Raw genomic sequence first — 20,762 nt, forward strand, 5'->3', positions numbered from 1 at the left:
GAAGAGAACTCATTTATGTACTTCAGTTTGCATTAGCAGGAAATGTTGTTTTGTGATTATGTTCTCCATAAAGTCAGGAGACCTGACTGAAGATCCTCTCTTTTGAACCAAAGTACTGGAAATATGCACATGCTTATTCCCACCCTTCCTTTCTTTTCTTCACATGAACTGAATATGTTTTATTCATATAGTATTGTCCACAACTGGCTGAAGTTTTAAATGGGAAGTGGTTGATTATTTGAAAATACTGAGAGAGGAATTGCACAGTGAGGATGATGACACTGCAAATGTTTGCAAGAGAGAAAAACCTCATAATTTCCCAAAGGCTGAGCACGTTTGAGACTGCTTGCTGCTCTGCTGTCCTGTCTTGGTAGTTCATCCCCCTACAAGCATTTTAACTGCCTGATCCAAGACAGAAACAATAAAACAAATGTCTTTAGTTTAATAAAATCTCTGTGAGACCATGAACAATTTGCCATTCACATGGTGAACCATCAAGAGCAAAGGACAATGCATATCTTTAAAGATGTTTGTGCCAGTCCCACACCCAGTTGTAATTACTGATGTCTGATACTTCTTTCCCTTTAGAGACCTTCTGATACACTGGTTTCTTATGTGGGGGATTTTTGGCCATGAAATTGGAAGGGATTTTTAGTATTTGAAGGAATGTGAGAAAAATAGAAAAATGGATCCTAAATGGCATCTCCCCTGGAGTCAGTGACTCCCAGCAAACAGGCAGTGGGGGGCTTGCACCCCGGATTTGCAAGGCGGTTGAATACCCCCACTACCTTTGTTTTGGTGACAGGACCATCTATTTAGAAGATTATTCATTTCTATAAATTTGCCCTGGAATCTAACTTTTTGGGAGTAATTTCTTTTGCTGAATTTCTGGATTTAAAGGAAACATCTGTATTATTGCTTATTGCTGCAAGCAGCCACCCCCCTGCCAGCCTGCAGTACCCCTTCCCCTCTCCCTTTGGGTCTCTTATTTCACAATCTCTCTCCTAGAAATCTTTTCCCAGATTTACTCCTGGCTGGTTTATACACATGGCTCCTTGTGCCAGTATTGTCTTCATTAGCAGCACTGAAGGCCAAGCAATTCCCTCAGCAAAAGAATGAGCAATTCCATCATTGTCTAGGACTGTAGAAACTCAAGAAGTCACATTACACAGGGCCAATTTTTATAACAGTTCTGTGCCTTAAACAAGATGACCTTTCAGTCTAGCTGGTTCATAACCCTTTGCTGTAAATGAGCACATGGACCCTCACTGGACAGTAGCTCAGCTCTGAGCCCTGACCTCTGGTTAAGACACCTCTGATGTGTAGATTAGATTGGCCCTGCCAGCCAGTCTGCCGGGGTCACTTTTATTAACTCAGGAGCTCAAAGTCCTGATTGTTCAAAGTCCTGGTAATTAATACATACTGGATAAAGGAGTAAACCTCTCTGCTTGCTTTTTAATTTCTTTTAGTGCTGGTTTTTCTGAGAAATCACTGCATTTCCATTCTCAACCTTCCCTGCACAGACAGGTGCAGAGGTATCTGTTGTAGTGGTCTGAAACGCCACAAAAGGATGCCACAAAACTCATTTTACCCATCCGTCAGCAAGATGTGCCAGGTTTGGTCTCACAGCCTCTAAAAAAGCGTATCCCTGCATGGCACACGGTACAACCCAACGGCCCCACAGCCAGTTGGAGCAGCTGCGGTGAAGCAGAGAAAGCCCCGAGCCCTGCCTTCCTTTCTTCAAATGAACTGAATAATATGTTTTTATTGATGGTTTATTCACATAATATTGTCCATAAGTGGCTGAAGTTTTAAATGGGAAGTGGTTGATTATTTTAAAATACTAAGAGAGCAATTGCAAAGCCCATCGGCGGTGGGAGGGCAACACTCTCCCCGCACTGCTGCGGGCGGTCCGGGGGCTGAGCCCGCCTCGCCGAGGCACCGTGACGGGCCCGCTCCGGGGGCGGGGCGGGGGCCGGGCAGGGTCCGTGCAGGGGGGAGGCCATTCGGGACCGCGGGGGTAGCAGCGAGATGCCGTTCGTGGAGCTGGACACCAGCCTGCCGGCCGAGCGGCTGCCGCAGGGGCTGGCCCAGACCCTGTGCACCGCCGCCGCGGACATCCTGGGCAAACCGGCGGAGGTGAGCGCGGGGCCGGGGCGCCGGGGCCGGGAGCGGATCGGGGCGGCGGGGCCGTGGAGCGGCGGGGCCGGGAGCGGATCGGGGCGGCGCGGTCGGGGGCGGCGGGGCCGGGAGCGGCTGGACCGGGGCCGGGAGCGGCGGGGTCGGGGAGCGGCGGGACCGGGACCGGGAGCGGCGGGGTCGGGGAGCGGCGGGACCGGGACCGGGAGCGGCGGTGTCGGGGCTGGGGCCGGAGTGGTGGGGCCCAGGGCGGCGGGGCCTAACGGTGGCTGTGCCGGCAGCGGGTGAACGTGACGGTGCGGAGCGGGCTGCCCATGGTGCTGTCCGGCTCGGCCGAGCCCTGCGCGCAGCTGGTCGTCTCGTCCATCGGCGTGGTGGGCACGGCGGAGCAGAACCAGCGGCACAGCGCCCGCTTCTTCGACGTCCTGACGGCGCAGCTGGGCCTCGGCCCCGAGCGGTGAGTGCGGCCCCGAGGGCAAGGACACCGGGACAACCCCTGCGGGCAGGGAGAGGGGGATCGTCGCTTCCATCAGCCCTACAAGTGTGTGTGCTCCATGGATATACAGAACACGAAGAACCAAAGTACTGGGGGGAGTGTTAAGGGTAGTGAGGGTGGTGGCAGTTCCCACGTCCACCAGGTGGTTAAGGTGTAATAGAGATCAAAAACTAGGCTGCAAACCTTAAATGCTTTTGCATGCTGAATCCCAGACATGGATTTTGGGGCCAGATAAAACCATTTACTGGTTTGCACTTGTTGACCAGTCTGGGCTTTACCTGTTCTCTGAAGATCAGTAGTTGCGTTGGTGAAACTGGTGTAAAACCCCACAGGAACTGGTAGAGCCTCACAGTGGGGTCACCATGCCCAATGCGGGACTGAGGCTGTTCCTGAAGGTCGGCCATATCCCTCTGTGCCCCTCTTACTCGTCTCCCTAAAGGAGAGTGTTAATAGCATTTCCCTGCCTCTTGGATGCTGTCGGGGTAAATCCCTGCTGAGATTATGCACTGCTTGGGTCCTTCTAAAATGGACAAGTATCTCCTATGCAGTGTTGCAGTTCAGTCTGCTTTTATTTGTGTGGGCAAACTCTGGCACTTGTTTGTACCCTCCCCATACACAGCTTACATTTGCCTCTGTTAATACCCTGAAATATAAGACTGTGAGACTTTAGTGCAGATTTTCTACCATGTTTCAAACTGAGCAGGGATAATATTCAATTGTAAAATTATATTTCCTGTCCACATTTTTGCTGTTATACCCAAAAGGATTGTCATCCGCTTTTACCCACTGGAGCCCTGGCAGATCGGCAAGAACAGAACAGTCATGACGTTCCTGTGATCCCCTGAGCAGCTGGTTGGAGGAAAGCAATAAGGAAGACAACCCAGAGATGACCAGCTTCATCTATCTACTTGTTTTTTCTTATGATCAAATCTGTGTAGCTCTACACCTTCACCTGAATGATTCACTTTTGTCTCTCCATCCCTTGTACACAAAGCTGGAGAGTGAGGCAACCAACTGTACTGATTTTACTGAAGTAGTTCAAGGTCTGTGTCTCAAGTCTGTCACGTAGCCCAAAGGCTCTCATGGAGCTCTAGTGATGGCCATGCATGTGCCTGGACAAAGCTGTCTTGTTGCAGTAAAAATTTAATTCCAGAACATTTGGCTTTACTGAGGACCAGAGAGATTCTGAGGTTTATCCAGATTTTCTCATACTTCTACAAGGCAGAAAAATCCTTCTTTCTCTTTCTCTGTGACAAAAGCTGTCCAAGATGACCTGGAAGGCAAATTTTTCTGTTTTTCAGGCTTCCCTGAAAGCCCTTTCTGGGAAGAGAGTTATTGAGAGAGATATTTAGACATTGAAGTCTCATGTCAGACTTTGCGTTCTGTGCTCTGTCATTGCCACCCCCAGTGGCTGCTCCTACAAATTGCTAATTGTCCTTAAGATACTCAGGGCTGAATGTCTGTGTGGTGATGGCAATGTCTAGAGGAGGGAGTCACTTCTGAAGACCTGCACTGTGCCACAGGAAAATATTTTTAAAGTTCTGCTACTGCCAGCTTTAATTTCTGTTATTCACTCAGTTATTCAAGTACTTTTCCTCATCCCACTGTGGCAGGGAGTTTTAGGACGATACAGCACCTCAGCTGTGGTCTGTGGCTGGTGTTCCCAGCTCAGTGTCCCTGCAGAGAAGTGTTTTGGGTTTTTAGGACCCATATGCTCCCTCACTTTATAACTGGAATTCACATGGCATTTTATTAAAACAAAAGCAGGGAATTTTTTATGTATAATCTTATCTCTGCTTTCCACTGATAATGAAAATATTTATCAGTTTCCTTTTCACGTTATGACTTGGTCAGGTCAAGGTCAGGATGCTCAGCAGAGCTGAGAATGCATCCCTGGGGCATGGAGTCCATGGGAATGCAAGGCAGAAGAGGATTTCTGTGCTCCTCTGTCATTCTGGTTGGAGTTTTATTTGTTTATGACTTGAAGTCTCAAGATAGTTGAAAATATTTCTTCTATTTACCATTTGAATTTGGTTGTTCCCTATGCAACATAAGTAACTTCTCTTTGACAAATCTGTAAGGAATATACCAAACACAAATTTGTGTGTCAGGCTGGTGGGGCTACACCTTGGGCAGTTAATAAACTGTAGCAAAGCCTCTTTTGGTGTCAGTTTATTGGCTCACAGCACTGGGGGCTTGTAGGTTTAGTGCTTGAGGCAGATATTGTGGCTGCCCAGTTCTCTCCACTTTCACATGTCTCTTCAACCAAAAGTTTTTGAAACTCAGGTAATGAACAGGTGGGTGAACTGAGCCTGACACACAGAGTAACTCAGGAGTGCTGCGTTGCAGGGAATGGGGTGGACAGCTCTGACTTTGCAAAGGGCTCCAGCAGCCTGAAGTGAATATTCTGAAATGCAGAAAATAACCTCACTTCAGTTCTGATCTGCAGGTGGCTCATTTCCTGGAGGTCCTTCCACCTCATGAAGGAACAAACACAAACTCTTGTCAAAGCCTTTGCCTCCTTCAGAGAAACCTTGCTCTGCCCTGTGCCCCAGCTCTCCTGTTTTGGGCCATGTTGACCCTCATACTCTCACCCTTGGCTGCTCCCCATGTGGGCTTATGCCTGGGAACAACTTCCCCAGCATTGCAGAGCTGAGCAGGAAGAGATAAGGAAGGAGAGAGAACGCTTGGAAAAGTGTATGGATACCTGAATAAAATGGGTCCTCAGTGTGACTTTCCCACCCATTTCCAAGTTGTGTCTGTATTCTGGCATTACCTGCCAAAATGTCCTAAATAATGCAAAATCACAGCAAAAGTGCTGGGCAAAGACCATCTGGAGAATTTTATGGTCCATGGACTTTAGCTTTCTTTTATAAGAGCAGTTAAAATATTAATGAAAGGATTGATCATTTGGTGATGAATCATTTGGTCTGAGCTACTTGATACTTTTTGGATGCTGGGGATTGTCAGCACAGACTGAGATTCTGAGACTCCTGTAAGTTTTCATCGGGGTGTTTTCCCTCATAAGCTGCTGGGGCTGAATGTACATTTTATGTTCACGTTGATCTGAAGAGATGGCCTATTTTTCCCCCACTGAGCTAACGTTAGAGGAGGTTTGACAGTATTTTAGGACTCAAGGATACCCTGCAAAGGGGTTATGCAGTCCCCTGAAACTCACCTGACAGCATGGACACAACCCAACAGAAACAGGGAATACTTTCCACCCTCCAGTAGGAGAAAATCAGATACACCACCCTTACTTATAAAGCCCTTTTCCTTGAATGCTGTGTGCAGATTGTCCCTTTTCATGGGCTCGACCCTGCCTGACATCTGGATTTAGTACCTCCCAGTTATGGCAGATGCTTTTACTGTTGTAAACTTCCCGTGCTTAATCTCCTAAGGTTAACAAATATTCCTGTTCCCTTGTTGTTTGAGAGCTCTGTATGGGCCTATTTTCAAATTGAAAAGGAATGCCCCGATTCTGAGCACAAAGTAACCATTTTCTAGCCTCAAACCTTTGAACTGTGGACAATCTTTCTGTGTATTTACACTAGAGAGGGGCAGTGAGGCCCTGAGCACCCTGCAGGGCGCTACTGACAGAAAAGTATTACAGAATTACTAAAGCTTTGTAAGTTACTCTTCAACCACAAGGGTGTGATGCTGCTGCTCATGGAAAGCCTGCTCTTGGTTTGCCATGATGGAAAGATGGGCATCAACACAAATAGGACCTGGGAGATCATACGTTTGAGATGAAGAGAACTCTTTGTAGTGCAAAATGGTGGTTTAGTGCAGTGGCTTGAGCACAAGCTTACCTTCATCTGTGTGATGTGTTGTAGCAAGAGGAGGCTTTAAACATGGTTCTATCCCACAGGTGGGGCCTCATCTGTGCTCAGGCTGTGCTGACATGGTGGGCTCTGTGGGGCTGCAGATGGCACACCTTGCTCTGTAGCACTCGCTGCTGGATGACCACCTTGCACTTCAATAAACGCTGTCAGGACAGTCTTTGACTTCAGTCACTGCCTCACATTGTCCACCTGTTGTCCCAAAACAGCTTCTTTCACCGTGTGTGCAAGAGGCCAATCCACACACAGGGTCGAGATATTTTATTTATTTACAGTTCTGTGCAGAAAGGGGCGCTGAGTGGCAAATCCTCAAAGCCAGCATGAGGCCTACCAAAACTTTCTACTGTTTATATGTTTTATCAAACAAAGCCATTAATGTTCATTGGCTACGAGTTCTCTTGTTAATTAGTATCCTGTCTTCTATTGGTTAATGATTCTCTCTCTGCTCATGTAATTAGTCTGCATGCTCAGTCTCTTTTTTTGGGTCGCTGAGTTGCTTGAGTTGCTGGTCCCTGAGTCCAAGGGGGTCAGATCTGCCCCTGCTGGGATTACCTTTTACCCCGTCGGAGCTGCTTGAGCAGTTTCTGAGTTATCTTTTTTAGTTTCTTTCTTGTCCTGGGTGTTCCACCAAATGTCTTTGTGGCCCGAAAATTCTGCATTCTTTGTGTTCACCATCTGTGGTACAATCCTTCTTCCCAAGCTGTGTCAACCTCCCTCTGAGATCATCCAAGCATGTCAAGGCCTAAACCTTAACAAGGCAATTCTACAGACAAGTCATTTGTCTTCCTCACATCTCGACATCCCTTAGAGCTCCTTAGCTGCTCTCTCACGGATTAAAGCCCCTTTCTTGTTCATCAGGCTTGAAAGCACACAAAGATCAAACACCAGAGAACATCCTTTCCTAAGGAAATTCCCACACATTCCACAATTCTCAGCGCTGCTGCCCCTCCCGGGGGTCACTGAGGGGCTCTCTGTGTCCCCAGACCCAGCTTTGGGGACCCTGAGATTAGCTCAGTTGGTTAAAACTTGGCTGTAATAACGCCAAGGTCATGGGTTCAATCATAGAAATCACAGAATTACAGACTATTCTGAGTGGAAGGGAACAAGGATCACCGAGTCCGACTCTTAAATCAATGGCCCGGGCCGTACTCGATGATCCTTGTGGGTCCCTTGATTTAAGAGCTGGACTCGATGATCCTTGTGGGTTCCTTTCCAACTCGGAATAGTCTGATTTCTGTGGTATTTACGCTTTAATTCACCCTGGCCTGGCCCCGCTCCCGCTCAGGGCTCTCCCCTCAGCCCTCGCCCTGCCGAGCGCTCCCATTGGCTACGCGGGACCGGCGGCTGGGCCAATGAGGCGGCAGTTTGTTGGCGCGGGGCTGCGGAGGCGGTTGCGGTGGGAACGGGCGGAGCGGCGGGTCCCGCGGGAGCGGCGGAGCCCGAGAGGGACCCGCGCTGGGACCGCCCGGACACCCCCGGGAACCCCCCCGGGAACCCCCGGCAACAGCGCCGGCAGCCCGGGGGCCGCCCCGCCAGGTGAGTATCCCGTCTGCCCGGCCCCGGTGAGCGGCCTGAGGGGCAGCCGGCGCTTGGGCCCTGCCCGGTGAGAGCAGCGGGAGCTCGGCCGGGCGGCCTCTCCCGCCCCGGTGGTGGGTCCCGCCTTCTCTCGGCCCACTGTGCCACCCCCCGGGAGCGGCGTGAGGAGCGGCCCTGCCCCTCCGTGCCGAGGGTGTGACCGTGTTTCGGCAAAAAGGGCTTGTGCTGAAACGCAGCCCAGCTTTGCTGTGTTAAAAAAATATCAAAGCAAAAATCAAGTGGATTTTTTTTAAAGCAAACGTGTATTTGCAGTGTATGGATCCCAAATGTAGCAGCAACAACAAAAGCCAGGAAAGCCCATGTCACTCCTTTTGTTTCTCCCTCTAAAGTTCACAACACAAGCTCTGGGAGCAGGAACTGACATTTGCAGTTTTAACCTAAGTCTTAAACTACTAAGGTAAAAGGACAGAAAATTTTGAAGGCAAAAGGGTTGTTGCCTTTCAGGATGTGCACACTTGTCATAGCCACAGATTTGTAGCTGAGATACTCTTATAACTGGAAAAATTTCAAACTGGCAAAAATTTCAAAAAAATTCAAAATTTTGTAATACTTCATAGCACAGTAATTCTTTTTTCCCTGCCTATGTAACTCTGCTCCTCTGGAATGCTTGTAGTGACATACTCAGTTTCTAGGTGTTAGGACCCTGTTGTCACTCAGTCCACTGTTAGTTTTGCAAACACGTACAGTGCCTGGTTTAAAACAAAGTGAAATAACCTCCCCATGTGCCTGACAGACCAGTACAGAAGTTGGGTGGAGGCAACACCCTTGCCCTGTTTTTCAGGAGGGTTACACAGTTCTGTTTGGTCACGCACTTTCAACTTGTGAACCCCAGAAAGGAGAGATGCTGAGTATTTGTTACTAAGTTCCTGTATGTTACAAAGTGTTGGTATAAATGGTAATGGCAGTAAAATTGTTCTCCATGTTGCAGTTTCCCTGGCAGCCTAACCTTGGAAGGAAACTCTTGACCACAGTCTCTGCTGTTGACTTCCTCTGCCCCCTTGAGCAAAATTTGGCATATTTTAAGTGAGCTTAAGCCCACAGTTTAAATATGTGATTGACTTGGGGCCCTGCAGGCTTATTTAGATGTCAGAAGCATCTGCACTTTCTGGCAGAACGTGGAGCATTCAATATATCTGAAAGAGGAAAACATTAATCTCTGGGCTTGTCTTTTCTCCATATGCAAAGTAGCCAAGGAATCTTTGTCCTGAAAGAGATTTGAGGTTTTATTAATGTTTATTTAGTGACTTAAAGAGAAAAATGCTTTATTGCTGTGCAGTTGTCAGTCTGATTTAGTGGCAAGTGAGGGAAGCAAGTGGTGCATGGGCAAGCAAATGATCATTGCTGAATGAATGAAGTTCCTGTCAAAGCATTATTTTGTCTACACACAGAACTAATCATGATGATGTGTGAGTTAATTCAGCTTGTAGTTCAAAACTCCCACTGCTTCCTGCTGTGGTTAATTCTGGACTTACTGTTCTATTAATACATTCTCCTATATAAAAGACTGTTTTTAGCCTGTCTTGCATGTGCCATCTTTTTGTTTGAGTTGATGGGAAGGTTTTATCACACAGCAGTGAAGCTTTTCTAAAAAAGCATCACAGAACTCTTTCTTTTTCTTTTTTTTTCCTTTACTAACATGATGTTTCAAGCAGTTAATTGAATCTAAATTATGGGCTTAGTTATGAGGAAAAATTGCTTATAGTTTATAAATGTGTATTTACCTCTTTTAATCTTTTTATCATTGGTAAAAAGACTGGAAATATTAATATCATTCCTTCAGAATGAAGAAATACTAGTTAATAAAAGCTCAATTTCCTTTGTTTGCATAAATCTGATATATCTGAGTGTATTTGCAGTAGCCATAACTTGCTTTTGCAGTAGGGGTGGTCTGTAGAGTTTGTGAGTGTACTCAGAAAGAACTGTGTTACCAACACTGGTTCTGTTCTAGCAGGGATGGCAGTAATGAAAACAGTTTTAATCAGAGAGGTTTCCAGGTGCAGACAGTGCCTGGAACAGCCTCTGTGGCCTCCTGCAAACTCAGTCTGACACAGATAACCCTCCATATTTTTCTTTTCCTGTTCCATAGATATCTGTAATCCTGGGGCTTGTGCTGTAGATAAGGTGCAGGAAAACTTCCTTTTGTTTTTTTAAGCAACTGAAGATAAAAGCATCAGCCATAATAATTCATGCTCATAAAGTGTCCAAGTATTCAAGAAGCATTTTTAGGTTTAGCTTTTGCCTTTAAAGGGGTTTATGTTGTAATGCTTTTAGTATTGTGTATGTTCACTGAATGTTGCACAGTAATGGAATAGCCTCATAGTTGTAACTACACTGGCAAAACTTCCCCCTCACCAAAAGGACTAAAATCTTGAAAGCCACCCTGAAGTAATGAATATGTTTAACTTTGTATTTTATTTTCAGTCTCTAGTTAAAATTCACTTTAATGTTGTTGTTCCTCAGTGGTTGGGCAGTTTCTCTCGTGGTGTGGAGTAGTGGTGAAATAGAACAATTAATTGGTTATTGATTGAAGTATTCCCAGCTTGTCTTTTACTTCTGAATGATTTCTTTATGAACAGAATAAATATTCTAATCCTGTTTGCTTTCCAGACCTGTTTGCGTTGGGCCCTTCCTCTTAACCCTGGTGAAAGACTGAATAGCTGTGAACATGGTAAGGGCTTATTGAAGCAGCTTTTGAGATGTTTTGCTAAAAATAAAATGGACAATTTTCTCTTTCCTTAGATCCAAGAATAAATTGCCATAACGAGAACATTGTTTTTGGAGTGATTGTAGTTATTGATAAATTTAAGAATTTGAAAAACACCCCACTGTAATGCACGTGTCTGTTCAAGGGAAGCTGTTGCTTGTAAGACACTTGTAAGAGAAATTGTTTTGATGTTTTATTATTTGAAATCGGTGATAGCAAAACTCATTACAGCTCTTGCAACGTTATGTAGAGATCTGTCAGTATTCTCCCTGTAACATTTAAGTAAAAAAGAGAAAAAGTCCAGTTTGCAAAGGACACGTGTGGGTGTCCCACTTCTCGTTGCCTCCCGCCTGTCCCTCCAGATTCGAATCGCGGCGCTGAACGCGAGTTCCACAGTGGAGGATGACTATGAAGGCACCTTCAAGAGTCATAAGACACAGACAAAGGAAGCCCAGGTAAGTAAACCTACCATTTTCTTAGTGAAGTTTTGTCTTGGTGGGAGTTTTGTCCTCTTGTTGCAGGGGCTGTTCAACCATAATGTCTTGTTGTCACAAAAGCTGTGTCACTGTCTGATCTCGAGCACTCCTTTAGAAACTAAAACTTCACTCAAATGAGTTACTTTAGGTAGTAATGAGAATATTTTGTTGTAGAGCCAGAAAGCAATAAAAGTGTGAAACCACTGATATACATAGTAAATGTAAATATATTGTAATAAATATATTTAATAAAGTTGCCTTACAAAATAGGTTCTATTTTTTTTAATCCCAGGAAGCAGAAGCTTTTGCTTTGTACCACAAAGCTCTGGACCTTCAGAAACATGACAGATTTGAAGAGTCTGCCAAAGCTTATCATGAGCTTCTTGAGATTCGTCTTCTGCGAGAGGTCAGTGACTGTTAGAGAATGAAACTCCAGATTCTGTTTTTACTGTGTCTTGTCTTACTTTGTTTCTAATTGTTGGTCTTATCAATTGACACGTTACTGTTCTTTTTACTTGTCTGATTCCTATTGCCCACATTGCATTTACTTTATCATTTCTAGGCAGTTCTTTCTGGTGATGAGAAAGAAGGGCTGAAACACCCAGGTTTGATGTTAAAATATTCCACCTATAAAAACCTGGCACAACTGGCAGCACAACGGGATGACTTAGAGACAGCCATGGAGTTTTATCTGGAGGTACAGTGCAGCTGAAATGAAACACTGGAGCCTTAATATTTGTAAAAACTTTCTAAAATACAGACATACACCCTCAGCATACATCATGGGAATGTATAGCTGACTACTGTGTGCTTTCTGACTCTGTATGGGACACAACTGGGCCACTTTTCAGTCCCCAGAGCAGTTGTGATCTGCTGGAAACTAAAGCAGTGCCAGTCCCTGCAGACAAGTGGATATATGTGTCTGAAATGTGGATAATGTTGTTTTTTATGCTTTCTAGGCTGTAATGTTGGACTCCACTGATGTCAACCTCTGGTATAAAATTGGTCGTGTGGCAATAAAACTGATCCGCCTGCCTTTGGCTCGTCATGCTTTCGAAGAAGGGCTCAGGTGTAATCCTGATCACTGGCCTTGTTTAGATAACCTTATCACAATCCTGTATACACTCAGTGACTACACAAGTGAGTACCATCTGGGAAAAAAATCTCAATATATGTGTAATTTTACATACCAGTAAAAAATTCTAACGATGCAATTGTGTGGGTTAGATGTGTATCTTTCATAAGCAATACATGAGGGTATGACAGAGACTTCTGCTTCATGATAGAGTTTTTTTTATTTCCTTATAAAGTATGATGGGTTATATCAGTTCTGATTACCCTAAAAATAAATGCCTGGGGTCTCTTAAATCAGAGCCTTGGGAGGAAATTTCCTTGTAGACTGTTTTTTTACCTTTCCCTATATGTTGGGTTTGTCCTTCTACTGATTTCTGGGTATATAGTTCTAGGATTTGGGTATAAAACTACATAACTGAGTATGATTATTTGTAGTTGCAGCAGTGTATATAACTGACCATAAGATTTTACATTTGAGTAATACCCAGTGGATGAACCAATTCAAAGGAAGTTTGGGGAGAAGCTGCAAGATGGGAGAATTGTTGAATCTGATCCCTGACATTTGTCCTACTGGAATGGTTCTAATTCTCTTCACATCATTACCCACATGAGCAAAACCCCAGTGGGATACTCTGCTTATTTCACTAATGGAATCTACAGTTAAGACATTTGATAACATAAAAATGCTAAATAATTGTGATTCTGGTTTATGATTCTAATTTCTTCTGTGCCAGAATGGAGTCTTGAAAGTAAGTAAAAGATGTACTGCAAACATTGTTTAAACAAAAGTAATTATATTCTTTTTCTGGATGTAATACTTGGGAAGACATAATAGGCTGTTTTAACTGTATGCATGTCATTATTTGACATGTTGAAAGGCTGTTGGATTAATTCATGAGGTCATCACATTTGGTTGGAATGTAGGAGTGTACGTAAGGCCCAGAAATGGGAGCTTTGAAGGACCCAAAGCAGCCACTGACTGTTCCATTTCTGTTTTTCTGTCAGCATGTTTGTACTTTATCTGCAAAGCTCTGGAAAAAGACTGCCTGTATAGCAAAGGACTGGTTCTGAAGGAGAAGATCTTTGAGGAGCAGCCTTGCCTCCGGAAAGATTCCTTAAGGATGTTCCTCAAATGGTGAGTGTTGTATTACAGAACATACTGCCCTTGGAGTGTAAGTCTGGGAATTGGAGTTGTTCAGAAAAGCTGCCAAGATTTAAGTGATAGTGTTACCTTGCTGACCTGCCTTCTGAATAATGTTATGTGTTGGTGCTGCTGTCAGAACGTTCTTGAGTATTTACCTTTGTAGGGAGTTAGAAACAAGCAAATAATCCATTTGTTGCTGGTCACTTATTTTCATACCCAGATCTCATCATCTTCTATCTTTTTTTACCAATTAGTAGCTGATCCCTGCAGCATTCACTTTAGTTTTCCTAACTAAAACCAATCCGTAACAACTTGCGTCTCCCCAAAAAACCCACCAAAATACCCATATATGTTATTGCTTTTCCAAACTGTTACAAATTTGGGATTACTTTGGGAATGTTCCTGATTTTTACTGACAAATGAGTACAGTCAGATGATTTTGTATGTTTCATTAGGTGCAGAAATTCTTACTTTATTAAGCTTTCAGACCCTACTGCAACTCTGAAGATATTTTGAAATATTATAATTAAGATTTTAGTCTGGTATTACTTGGTTTTTATTTATTGCAGTATGTACTGTAAAACTTCTGGTAAAAGTTTGGTGTTATGTAGCTCTGCAAAGCAGACTGTCTCTTTCCATGAGGATTTTATAGTATGAATGGGTAGGAAGAAGGTGGGAAAAGAAAATAGAGGCCCATAAAATTTACAGGACCTGTCTAAGGTAACTGATCATTCAGAAAAAAGATTTCTGATGGTGGACACTTTTATATGCATCCCATAATGTTCATACAACAATGTTACTTGAATGCTGCTTTGAAAATTATATTTGTTACGTTATATGAAGATTTGAAATTAATCCACCCCAGACTTTAAGAAAAAAAACAACAAACCAATAAAAAGCAACCAACCAACAAGCACAAACTTTAACTTGTCTTCATTTCTCATTATTTCATAGTGACATGTCTATCCATAATGTGAATGTGAGTGCAGCTGAAACAGGACGGATCATAAATGAAGCCCTGGAGCTACGGCAGAAGAGACAGGCTTTGCTGGTGCGTGACAGGGCACCTGACCTCAGGCTGGTGCAGCCAATTCCCTTTCTCACGTACGTCTTTATGTTTTCTTTTCTCAGAAGGTTCTTCTGAAGTCACCTGTGGCCACCACTGTGTTGTGCTTCAGATTTCTCCTTGTAAAAACAAACCTATCCTCCCAGTGTTTTCTTACTCATGTATAGATTGGTTTGGTGTCCTTACCAACCCCAGAGCTGTCAGGTTTCAACTTTCGATTTAAAACCAGTGATGTAAAATAGTAATATGGTAGATGAGAATGATTTGGCAACTGTTCCAACTTCCACATGTACTAGTTTATGTATGAATTTCAAAATAAGTTTAGCTTTTTAAAAAATTGTACTATTGGGATAGTGGAAACTCAAAAAAATTGCAATTCTTTGTTTGCAGCAAGATATAAGGATACTAGTAAGTTGTTATGTATGTCTTTATTATGGCATAATGGATTAGGTTTTGATTTGGTTTTTTTATTGCACATACCTTTCTGGAATATTAATGGACTCTGCATGTAGGTCCTATTGCAGAGAAACTGCTTGTACTTGTGAATAAGGGCGAGTTCTTTTATTGTTGTTGATTGAATGTGGAACCTGAAAATTGTGTATTTGGCATTGCTTTTTGGCATTGCTTTTAGGGTTTGGTATATACTAATTGCTTCAGCAACCACTACATAGACATTCTGAGATCAGGCACATTATTGACTCCCATTTCCTTCCTACTGCAAGCAATATACCAGTTTCCTCTGAAAACTTTTGCTTGCTGAGTGGTGAAGGAAAGCTGCCAAGGACCTCTGTTCCAGGCCTGAAATGGTCCTGGTCCATGTGACAGGAACACAGAAAGATGTTCTCCAGCTTTTCGAGTCATGGGGCCGATATTTGACACTCAAATGTGTATTGCTCTCCCACTGAGAAGCTGCTCTTGCTGTCTCTAGGCTATTGGAGTAAAACAACATCGAATGCCATGAATATAACTTAGAAAATAATATGAGAAGAATTAATTATGTGATGCTGTTGTGTTTCCACATGCAGGTGGAAGTGTTTAGGAGAAGCTTTACTTGCCATGTATCAGCATCTCACAACGTGTGATCCTCCTCGGCCCAGTCTGGGAAAGAGAATTGATCTCTCAGAATACAGAGACCCAGTCCAACATCTGATCCTTTCTCCCACCTCTACTCCTGTCAGTGTTATTCAGCCAACTCCTGTCACTACTAACCCAGTGGTGACAACACCAGATCCTGTATTACCTTACACTGCAACGGCTCCCAGCTTTCCAAGTCACAGTCAGAGTTCATTGGAACCAGGAGCTGCTGTAGGTGAGCAAGGTACTTCAGTCTGAGATTCAAGATCTTTCCTACTTATCTGGGCATTTAAAGCACTTCAGAATCTTTGGGACATGCTGTCTTTAAACTGTATGTTGGTGGATTTTCAGCATATATATAACATCTCATAGAAAAAGTGAAGTTGAGCTCTAGAGAATTAAGTTCTGTTAACCTTTTACACTGGTAAGAGAAAGCCACCTAAGCTGCCTGAAAACCATTCATTCCTGACTGAGTCATAGGACTGGTGTTCGGGACAGTGGACTGACTTTCCTATCTAATGGAATTGAGAGTCAGGTTGCTTTGTTTTTCTTTATTGTTACTCCAGTGCAGGAGTGTCTGACCTTTTCTGGTTTTGTGCTGTTGACTTGCACTTGAGTTTTTCAGTCTTTCAGTGGAGAAGAATTGTGAATCCATCCAGCAGTGATGCATATCAAGCTTTTAATGTTGGGAAGGGCCCTGAGCTCCTTAGAATGACAAGCTGTTCTTCAAAACAATGACTGGATGTTTCTTCTGTTCATATGTCACTTTGAGAACCTGAGAGAACTGAGCTGTCAGTTACATTTATTTGCAATCTGTAGCAAGAGTTTTGAATATTTTATACTGTAGATGGATATGTATTTACATATCTAAAACTATCAAGGTTACAAGTATTTTGTTGATACTCATGAGAATTTACAGATGTTAAAGGCAGGCTCCTCTGGTTCCCATTTCAGAAACTTCTTGAAGAGTAAAATAATGAATTCTAGTTAACAGTGAAATGCAGAATTTTTCTTATGTCTGCTTCCTGCCTCAGATCAGCATTTTTATAGAAATAGCCAGTTTATAATTTGTGATATATTTTTGTCACTGCCTTCAGAAGGAAACCAATGCATCTCAAGTGTGGCTGTATAATTAATTTTTTTAAAATGAAAAATATTGTCCACTTTTTATTTGTCCATTTAACCTGTCAGATTTTGAGGGGTTTTTTTGTTATGTTTCAGGTGACATATCTGCAGGTGATAAATCCAAGAAAGGAGTGAAGCGAAGGAGAATTACAGAAGATAGTGGTGAGACAGCAAAGAGGAGATCTGCCAGAGTTCGGAACACCAAGTGTAAAAAAGAGGAGAAGGTTGATTTTCAGGAGCTGCTGGTGAAGTTCCTTCCCTCCAGGTACTGCACAGCAACAGCTTTCATTATGAGAGTATCACAGAGAGGAGGCTGTTTGGGACTGTGTTTGATTCATGTGCCCCAACCTTGAGACTACCAACCCCGTGTGATACATTGTCTCATCACATACTTAGACAAGTTACTCTTAGTGAAAATTACTGAATAAAAATTGAAAAATAAGAAAGCTTTTATTAGGGTGAAACTGAATTAGCAAACAATGGAGATGTCAAAATAGATAATATAAACCAAGTAATCTTGATTTGGACAGAACTGGGAACTGGATGTAAATCTCTGAACTTGCTTCAGTTAGTGTAGTTCTACTGTTAAAATTTGCACAATGTTGTGTGTTTAGGTTTCACTTAGTGATGAAAGAAAGAATGAGAACTTTGTTGATATTGTGGGGTTTTCTGCCCTTTGACACAGATTAAGAAAACTAGATCCTGAGGAGGAAGAGGACCCTTTCAATAACTATGAGGTGCAATCAGAGATCAAAGAGGAGAATTTCCAGCATGTTGGGCCACACAGAATGTCATTTGATTCTACAACATTTATGGAATCTGGTAAGGATTTCATTATAACCCCCCACTCTTTCTCTGTTGTTTTTCCATATTGTAGCTTTTATTTTCTGTATTCTCCTATCATATCTAGAAGATACAGAAGTACATGCTATTTTTAGAAGTACAATTTTATGGTATGGAAATATCCCAATTGGTAACAGGTGTGATTTTTAAAGTCTGGGTGGCTGATTACTCACCATGTGCAAGAGCTCTGTTGTGTGGTGTTTCCCATTTAGATGGGAGCACAATAACTGAGCTCTGCACATGTGCAGCACAAGAGGACTGCTGCAATATTAGTGCATAAAACACAGTGGAGACTTATTTGTTTCAAGTTTTGAGCTGCCTCGACCTTAAACATGTCTGGCTTTGTGTTTATCTGCCTCCTAGAAAAACAGGATGTTCATGAATTCCTGCTGGATAACCTGAACAATGGTGGGATCTTGGAGCTGATGATGAGATATTTAAAAGTCATCAGTCAAAAGTTCCTGGTGAAGTGGCCTCCTGGCCTGTGTGAGGTGGTCCTTAGTATCTATAATAGCTGGAGAAAGCATAGCAGCAGTCTTCCCAACCCACTGCTCAGGGACTCCAGCAATCAGCATATCAAGGTAGTGCACACTTTTCCTTATTCCCAGATTTGCTGCCTTGTTATTCTCTGTGTGCCAGAAGTACCAGCTAAAATCCAGCAATCAGACACAGGTTTGGCTTAGCTCTCTCTGAGGAGCTGCTTGTCCCAGCTGTTGGATCTGTCATAAACTGCTGTCGTGCAGCTCATGGAGTTGTTCCTGAGCTCCTGGGCAGACGTGGGTGGTGCTACATGCAAGAGTACCCTTTACATCCTCTGTTGTGTGTATAAACACACACATGCATAGAGATATTTTACCCCTTTACTCTGCTGTTGCTCTTTTATTTTTTCTCCCTTTGCTTCTGATATGACACAGTTTTGTTTTGTCATCAGGTGAGCAGAGAGACTGTTCTCACTGGCTGATTAAGGGTCAGCATTGCTGCTCTAGATAAATACAATGTAGTTTGTAGATAACATGGAATTTACAATTAAAAAAAACCCAGTAAACCAAAACAAACCCACCCTCCCAGAAGCACCATTTTGTTTGTAGATTTCCCAAATGCAAATAGAACAAATGGTAAGTTCATTAAAAAAATGCCAAACCAGCTTAGTGACAGAAGACAATACTTCTTGAATTATCAGCCAGTTCTGATACTTCTGTCCCCTGAGCTGCCTGTGTTACCTTTCAATGTCAGCAGTGTGCATTCATTTGGAAAGTTATTTGCCTTTGGGTAAGACTTCAGTTTGAAATTACTTTTTTCAGATCAAGTGTTTCTACTCCTTTGCAAATGAAATATGAATTCTGAAAACTGCTGGGCTCCACTGACTTTGTTTACAAACCAAACAAAAGTGGCTCTGTGTAGCAGATGTTAGATTTTATATATCCTGTGTCCTTTTTTATTTCTGTATATTTTTCACTTACACATGCCCTTTTTTTAAACAAATTGAAACATTTATAAATGTGTTCCCTTTGTTCTCATTGTTACTAGTAGTGTATGTGGACTTTTGAACCTTTTCACAAGCACCTGTTTTTTACAGCTGGAACTGTAACCCTTATTAATTTAAACAGAAAATATTCTTCACTATTATTTGGTGGAGATCTGTGGTGATGAGAATATAATATACTCCTGAACTTTATCCTGCAAACATTAATAAGCTGATAAGACTGGAGTTCTTACTCAGTCTCGTGCAGATAAATATTGAAAAAATTATAGAACATAGATTTCTTATTTTTCAAATATCAGTGCTTTTGCTATATTCTGGAAATAAACTTTTAGCATGATTTAGCAATTTAGTATAGCTTGGTTTCAGCCAGAAGTAAAAATAAGGAGGACTTTTTTTCAACATCAGGCAATGCAGTTCTGACCTTCTTTCATGAGCTGAGATTTTCTTTTTTAATGCTTCTTCTAAATACTGTTTTGTACCTGTTGATTTGTAAATGCTTTTATGCACCTTTTAGACAGAGGAATAAGTAGTTATAGCTTGGGAATAGAAATCCCAAGAGGACAAGATGAAGGTTTTCTTTGAAGTAAATTGCAAACTTAGTGATTTGGGGTTTGGTTTGTTTTATTTTGATATCTCTATACTTTTCCTGAAGGATATGATGTTGATGAGCCTTTCTTGCATGGAACTGCAATTAGATCAGTGGCTACTGACAAAAGGGAAGAGCTCTACAGGTGAGAACTGGATGTTACTTTCTTTAGATTCTAAAAACACTCAAGGTATATGAAGAAATATTTTCAGGAATTCATTGGATTTTGGAGCTATTTTTTCTTAATATCTTCCAGATCTGTATTTTATTGATCTATCAATTGTTTGCCCTGAAGTACCTTTGAGGTACTGGTATGTGGGACTCTCTCCACGAGATGCTGATAACTTGATGATAAAATGTAATTAACTGATTTTCAGTTTCTCCAAGAAATTGTCCTGCTGCCTCTGTGAATGGAAGGTTTGGTCCTGACTTCCCAGGAACTCATTTTTTGGGAGACCTGTTGCAGCTGTCATTTGCATCTTCACAAAGGGATTTGTTTGAGGAAGGCTGGATGGAGTTTGTCACTCGGGTGTATTGGCTGAAGGCTCGTTTTCTAGCACTGCAGGTTGGTTTGGATTTAACAAATGAAATTTTGCCCAAATTAAAATCAGTGTTGTCCAGGGGCAGCTGATTCATGAATCTCAGCTCTTTTAAGCATGTGGGTAAAATCATCTCCAAACGTCGTGATTTCATTTTGCTTTTACATACAATTAACTATCCCTAAGTGTTGAGATGGAAATGAAATAGGAGGTCTCACATTCTAAGCAAATATTAAGATATGTTTAATATATAATTCTTTGTTTAAATTAGCTTTTGTTCATCCTAAGAAAAAATAATTTGTACCAAAGTTACTTGGAATTGTACTGTGTAGCTGCAGAACATTTATTTTTGGGGTCCTGATCTTGTGGATACCTTCAAAGTCCCAGGCAGTCCAAAACACAGATTTTAACTGAAGCAGAGTCTGTGTTTTATTCCTTTCTCCTCTGCTTTTTCAAGGTAACACGATTCTTCTTTTGAAGACATCTAATTTAATGTGCAAATTTTCAAGCAGAGGGTTTTAAATGTATCACTGAGGGAATAATTTGAAACGTTATTTGATCCCAGTCTTTTTTTT

General features: G+C 42.6%; 2 protein-coding genes across 3 annotated transcripts in view; both read left to right on the forward strand.

The window, feature by feature from the left end:
• The first annotated feature begins 1,961 nt into the window (after positions 1 to 1,961).
• On the forward strand, positions 1,962 to 4,794 carry LOC139680069 (D-dopachrome decarboxylase). Its single transcript, XM_071572331.1, has 3 exons — positions 1,962 to 2,139; positions 2,421 to 2,596; positions 3,400 to 4,794. Exons 1-3 carry the CDS (start codon positions 2,032 to 2,034, stop codon positions 3,470 to 3,472), a joined length of 357 nt encoding a protein of 118 aa, XP_071428432.1. The 5' UTR covers positions 1,962 to 2,031; the 3' UTR covers positions 3,473 to 4,794.
• A 3,081-nt stretch (positions 4,795 to 7,875) lies between these two features.
• The window catches only part of CABIN1 (calcineurin binding protein 1), a 110,534-nt gene continuing 97,647 nt past the window's right edge, over positions 7,876 to 20,762 (forward strand). The window contains exons 1-14 of one of the 2 annotated variants that reach the window (XM_071571890.1): positions 7,876 to 8,013; positions 10,681 to 10,741; positions 11,140 to 11,232; positions 11,546 to 11,659; positions 11,816 to 11,950; positions 12,213 to 12,393; positions 13,333 to 13,462; positions 14,426 to 14,575; positions 15,563 to 15,855; positions 16,833 to 17,001; positions 17,422 to 17,558; positions 17,943 to 18,160; positions 19,715 to 19,793; positions 20,026 to 20,213. In XM_071571890.1, the coding sequence (XP_071427991.1) occupies positions 10,739 to 10,741; positions 11,140 to 11,232; positions 11,546 to 11,659; positions 11,816 to 11,950; positions 12,213 to 12,393; positions 13,333 to 13,462; positions 14,426 to 14,575; positions 15,563 to 15,855; positions 16,833 to 17,001; positions 17,422 to 17,558; positions 17,943 to 18,160; positions 19,715 to 19,793; positions 20,026 to 20,213 (1,890 nt within the window). In that variant the 5' untranslated portion in view covers positions 7,876 to 8,013; positions 10,681 to 10,738. The remainder of the gene's footprint in view (positions 8,014 to 10,680; positions 10,742 to 11,139; positions 11,233 to 11,545; positions 11,660 to 11,815; positions 11,951 to 12,212; positions 12,394 to 13,332; positions 13,463 to 14,425; positions 14,576 to 15,562; positions 15,856 to 16,832; positions 17,002 to 17,421; positions 17,559 to 17,942; positions 18,161 to 19,714; positions 19,794 to 20,025; positions 20,214 to 20,762) is intronic. The other variant, XM_071571891.1, reaches the window with a different exon arrangement.

Source organism: Pithys albifrons, chromosome 17 (genome assembly GCF_047495875.1).
Source record: "Pithys albifrons albifrons isolate INPA30051 chromosome 17, PitAlb_v1, whole genome shotgun sequence".
Classification (NCBI taxonomy): domain Eukaryota; kingdom Metazoa; phylum Chordata; class Aves; order Passeriformes; family Thamnophilidae; genus Pithys; species Pithys albifrons.

What these genes read in the sequence shown, in the direction of transcription:
- LOC139680069 (XM_071572331.1), top strand. Translation starts at nt 2,032, where the DNA reads ATGCCGTTCGTGGAGCTGGACACCAGCCTGCCGGCCGAGCGGCTGCCG. An exon ending in TCCTGGGCAAACCGGCGGAG is followed by an intron (nt 2,140 to 2,420) that starts GTGAGCGCGGGG and finishes CTGTGCCGGCAG; the next exon opens with CGGGTGAACGTGACGGTGCG. An exon ending in CTGGGCCTCGGCCCCGAGCG is followed by an intron (nt 2,597 to 3,399) that starts GTGAGTGCGGCC and finishes TATACCCAAAAG; the next exon opens with GATTGTCATCCGCTTTTACC.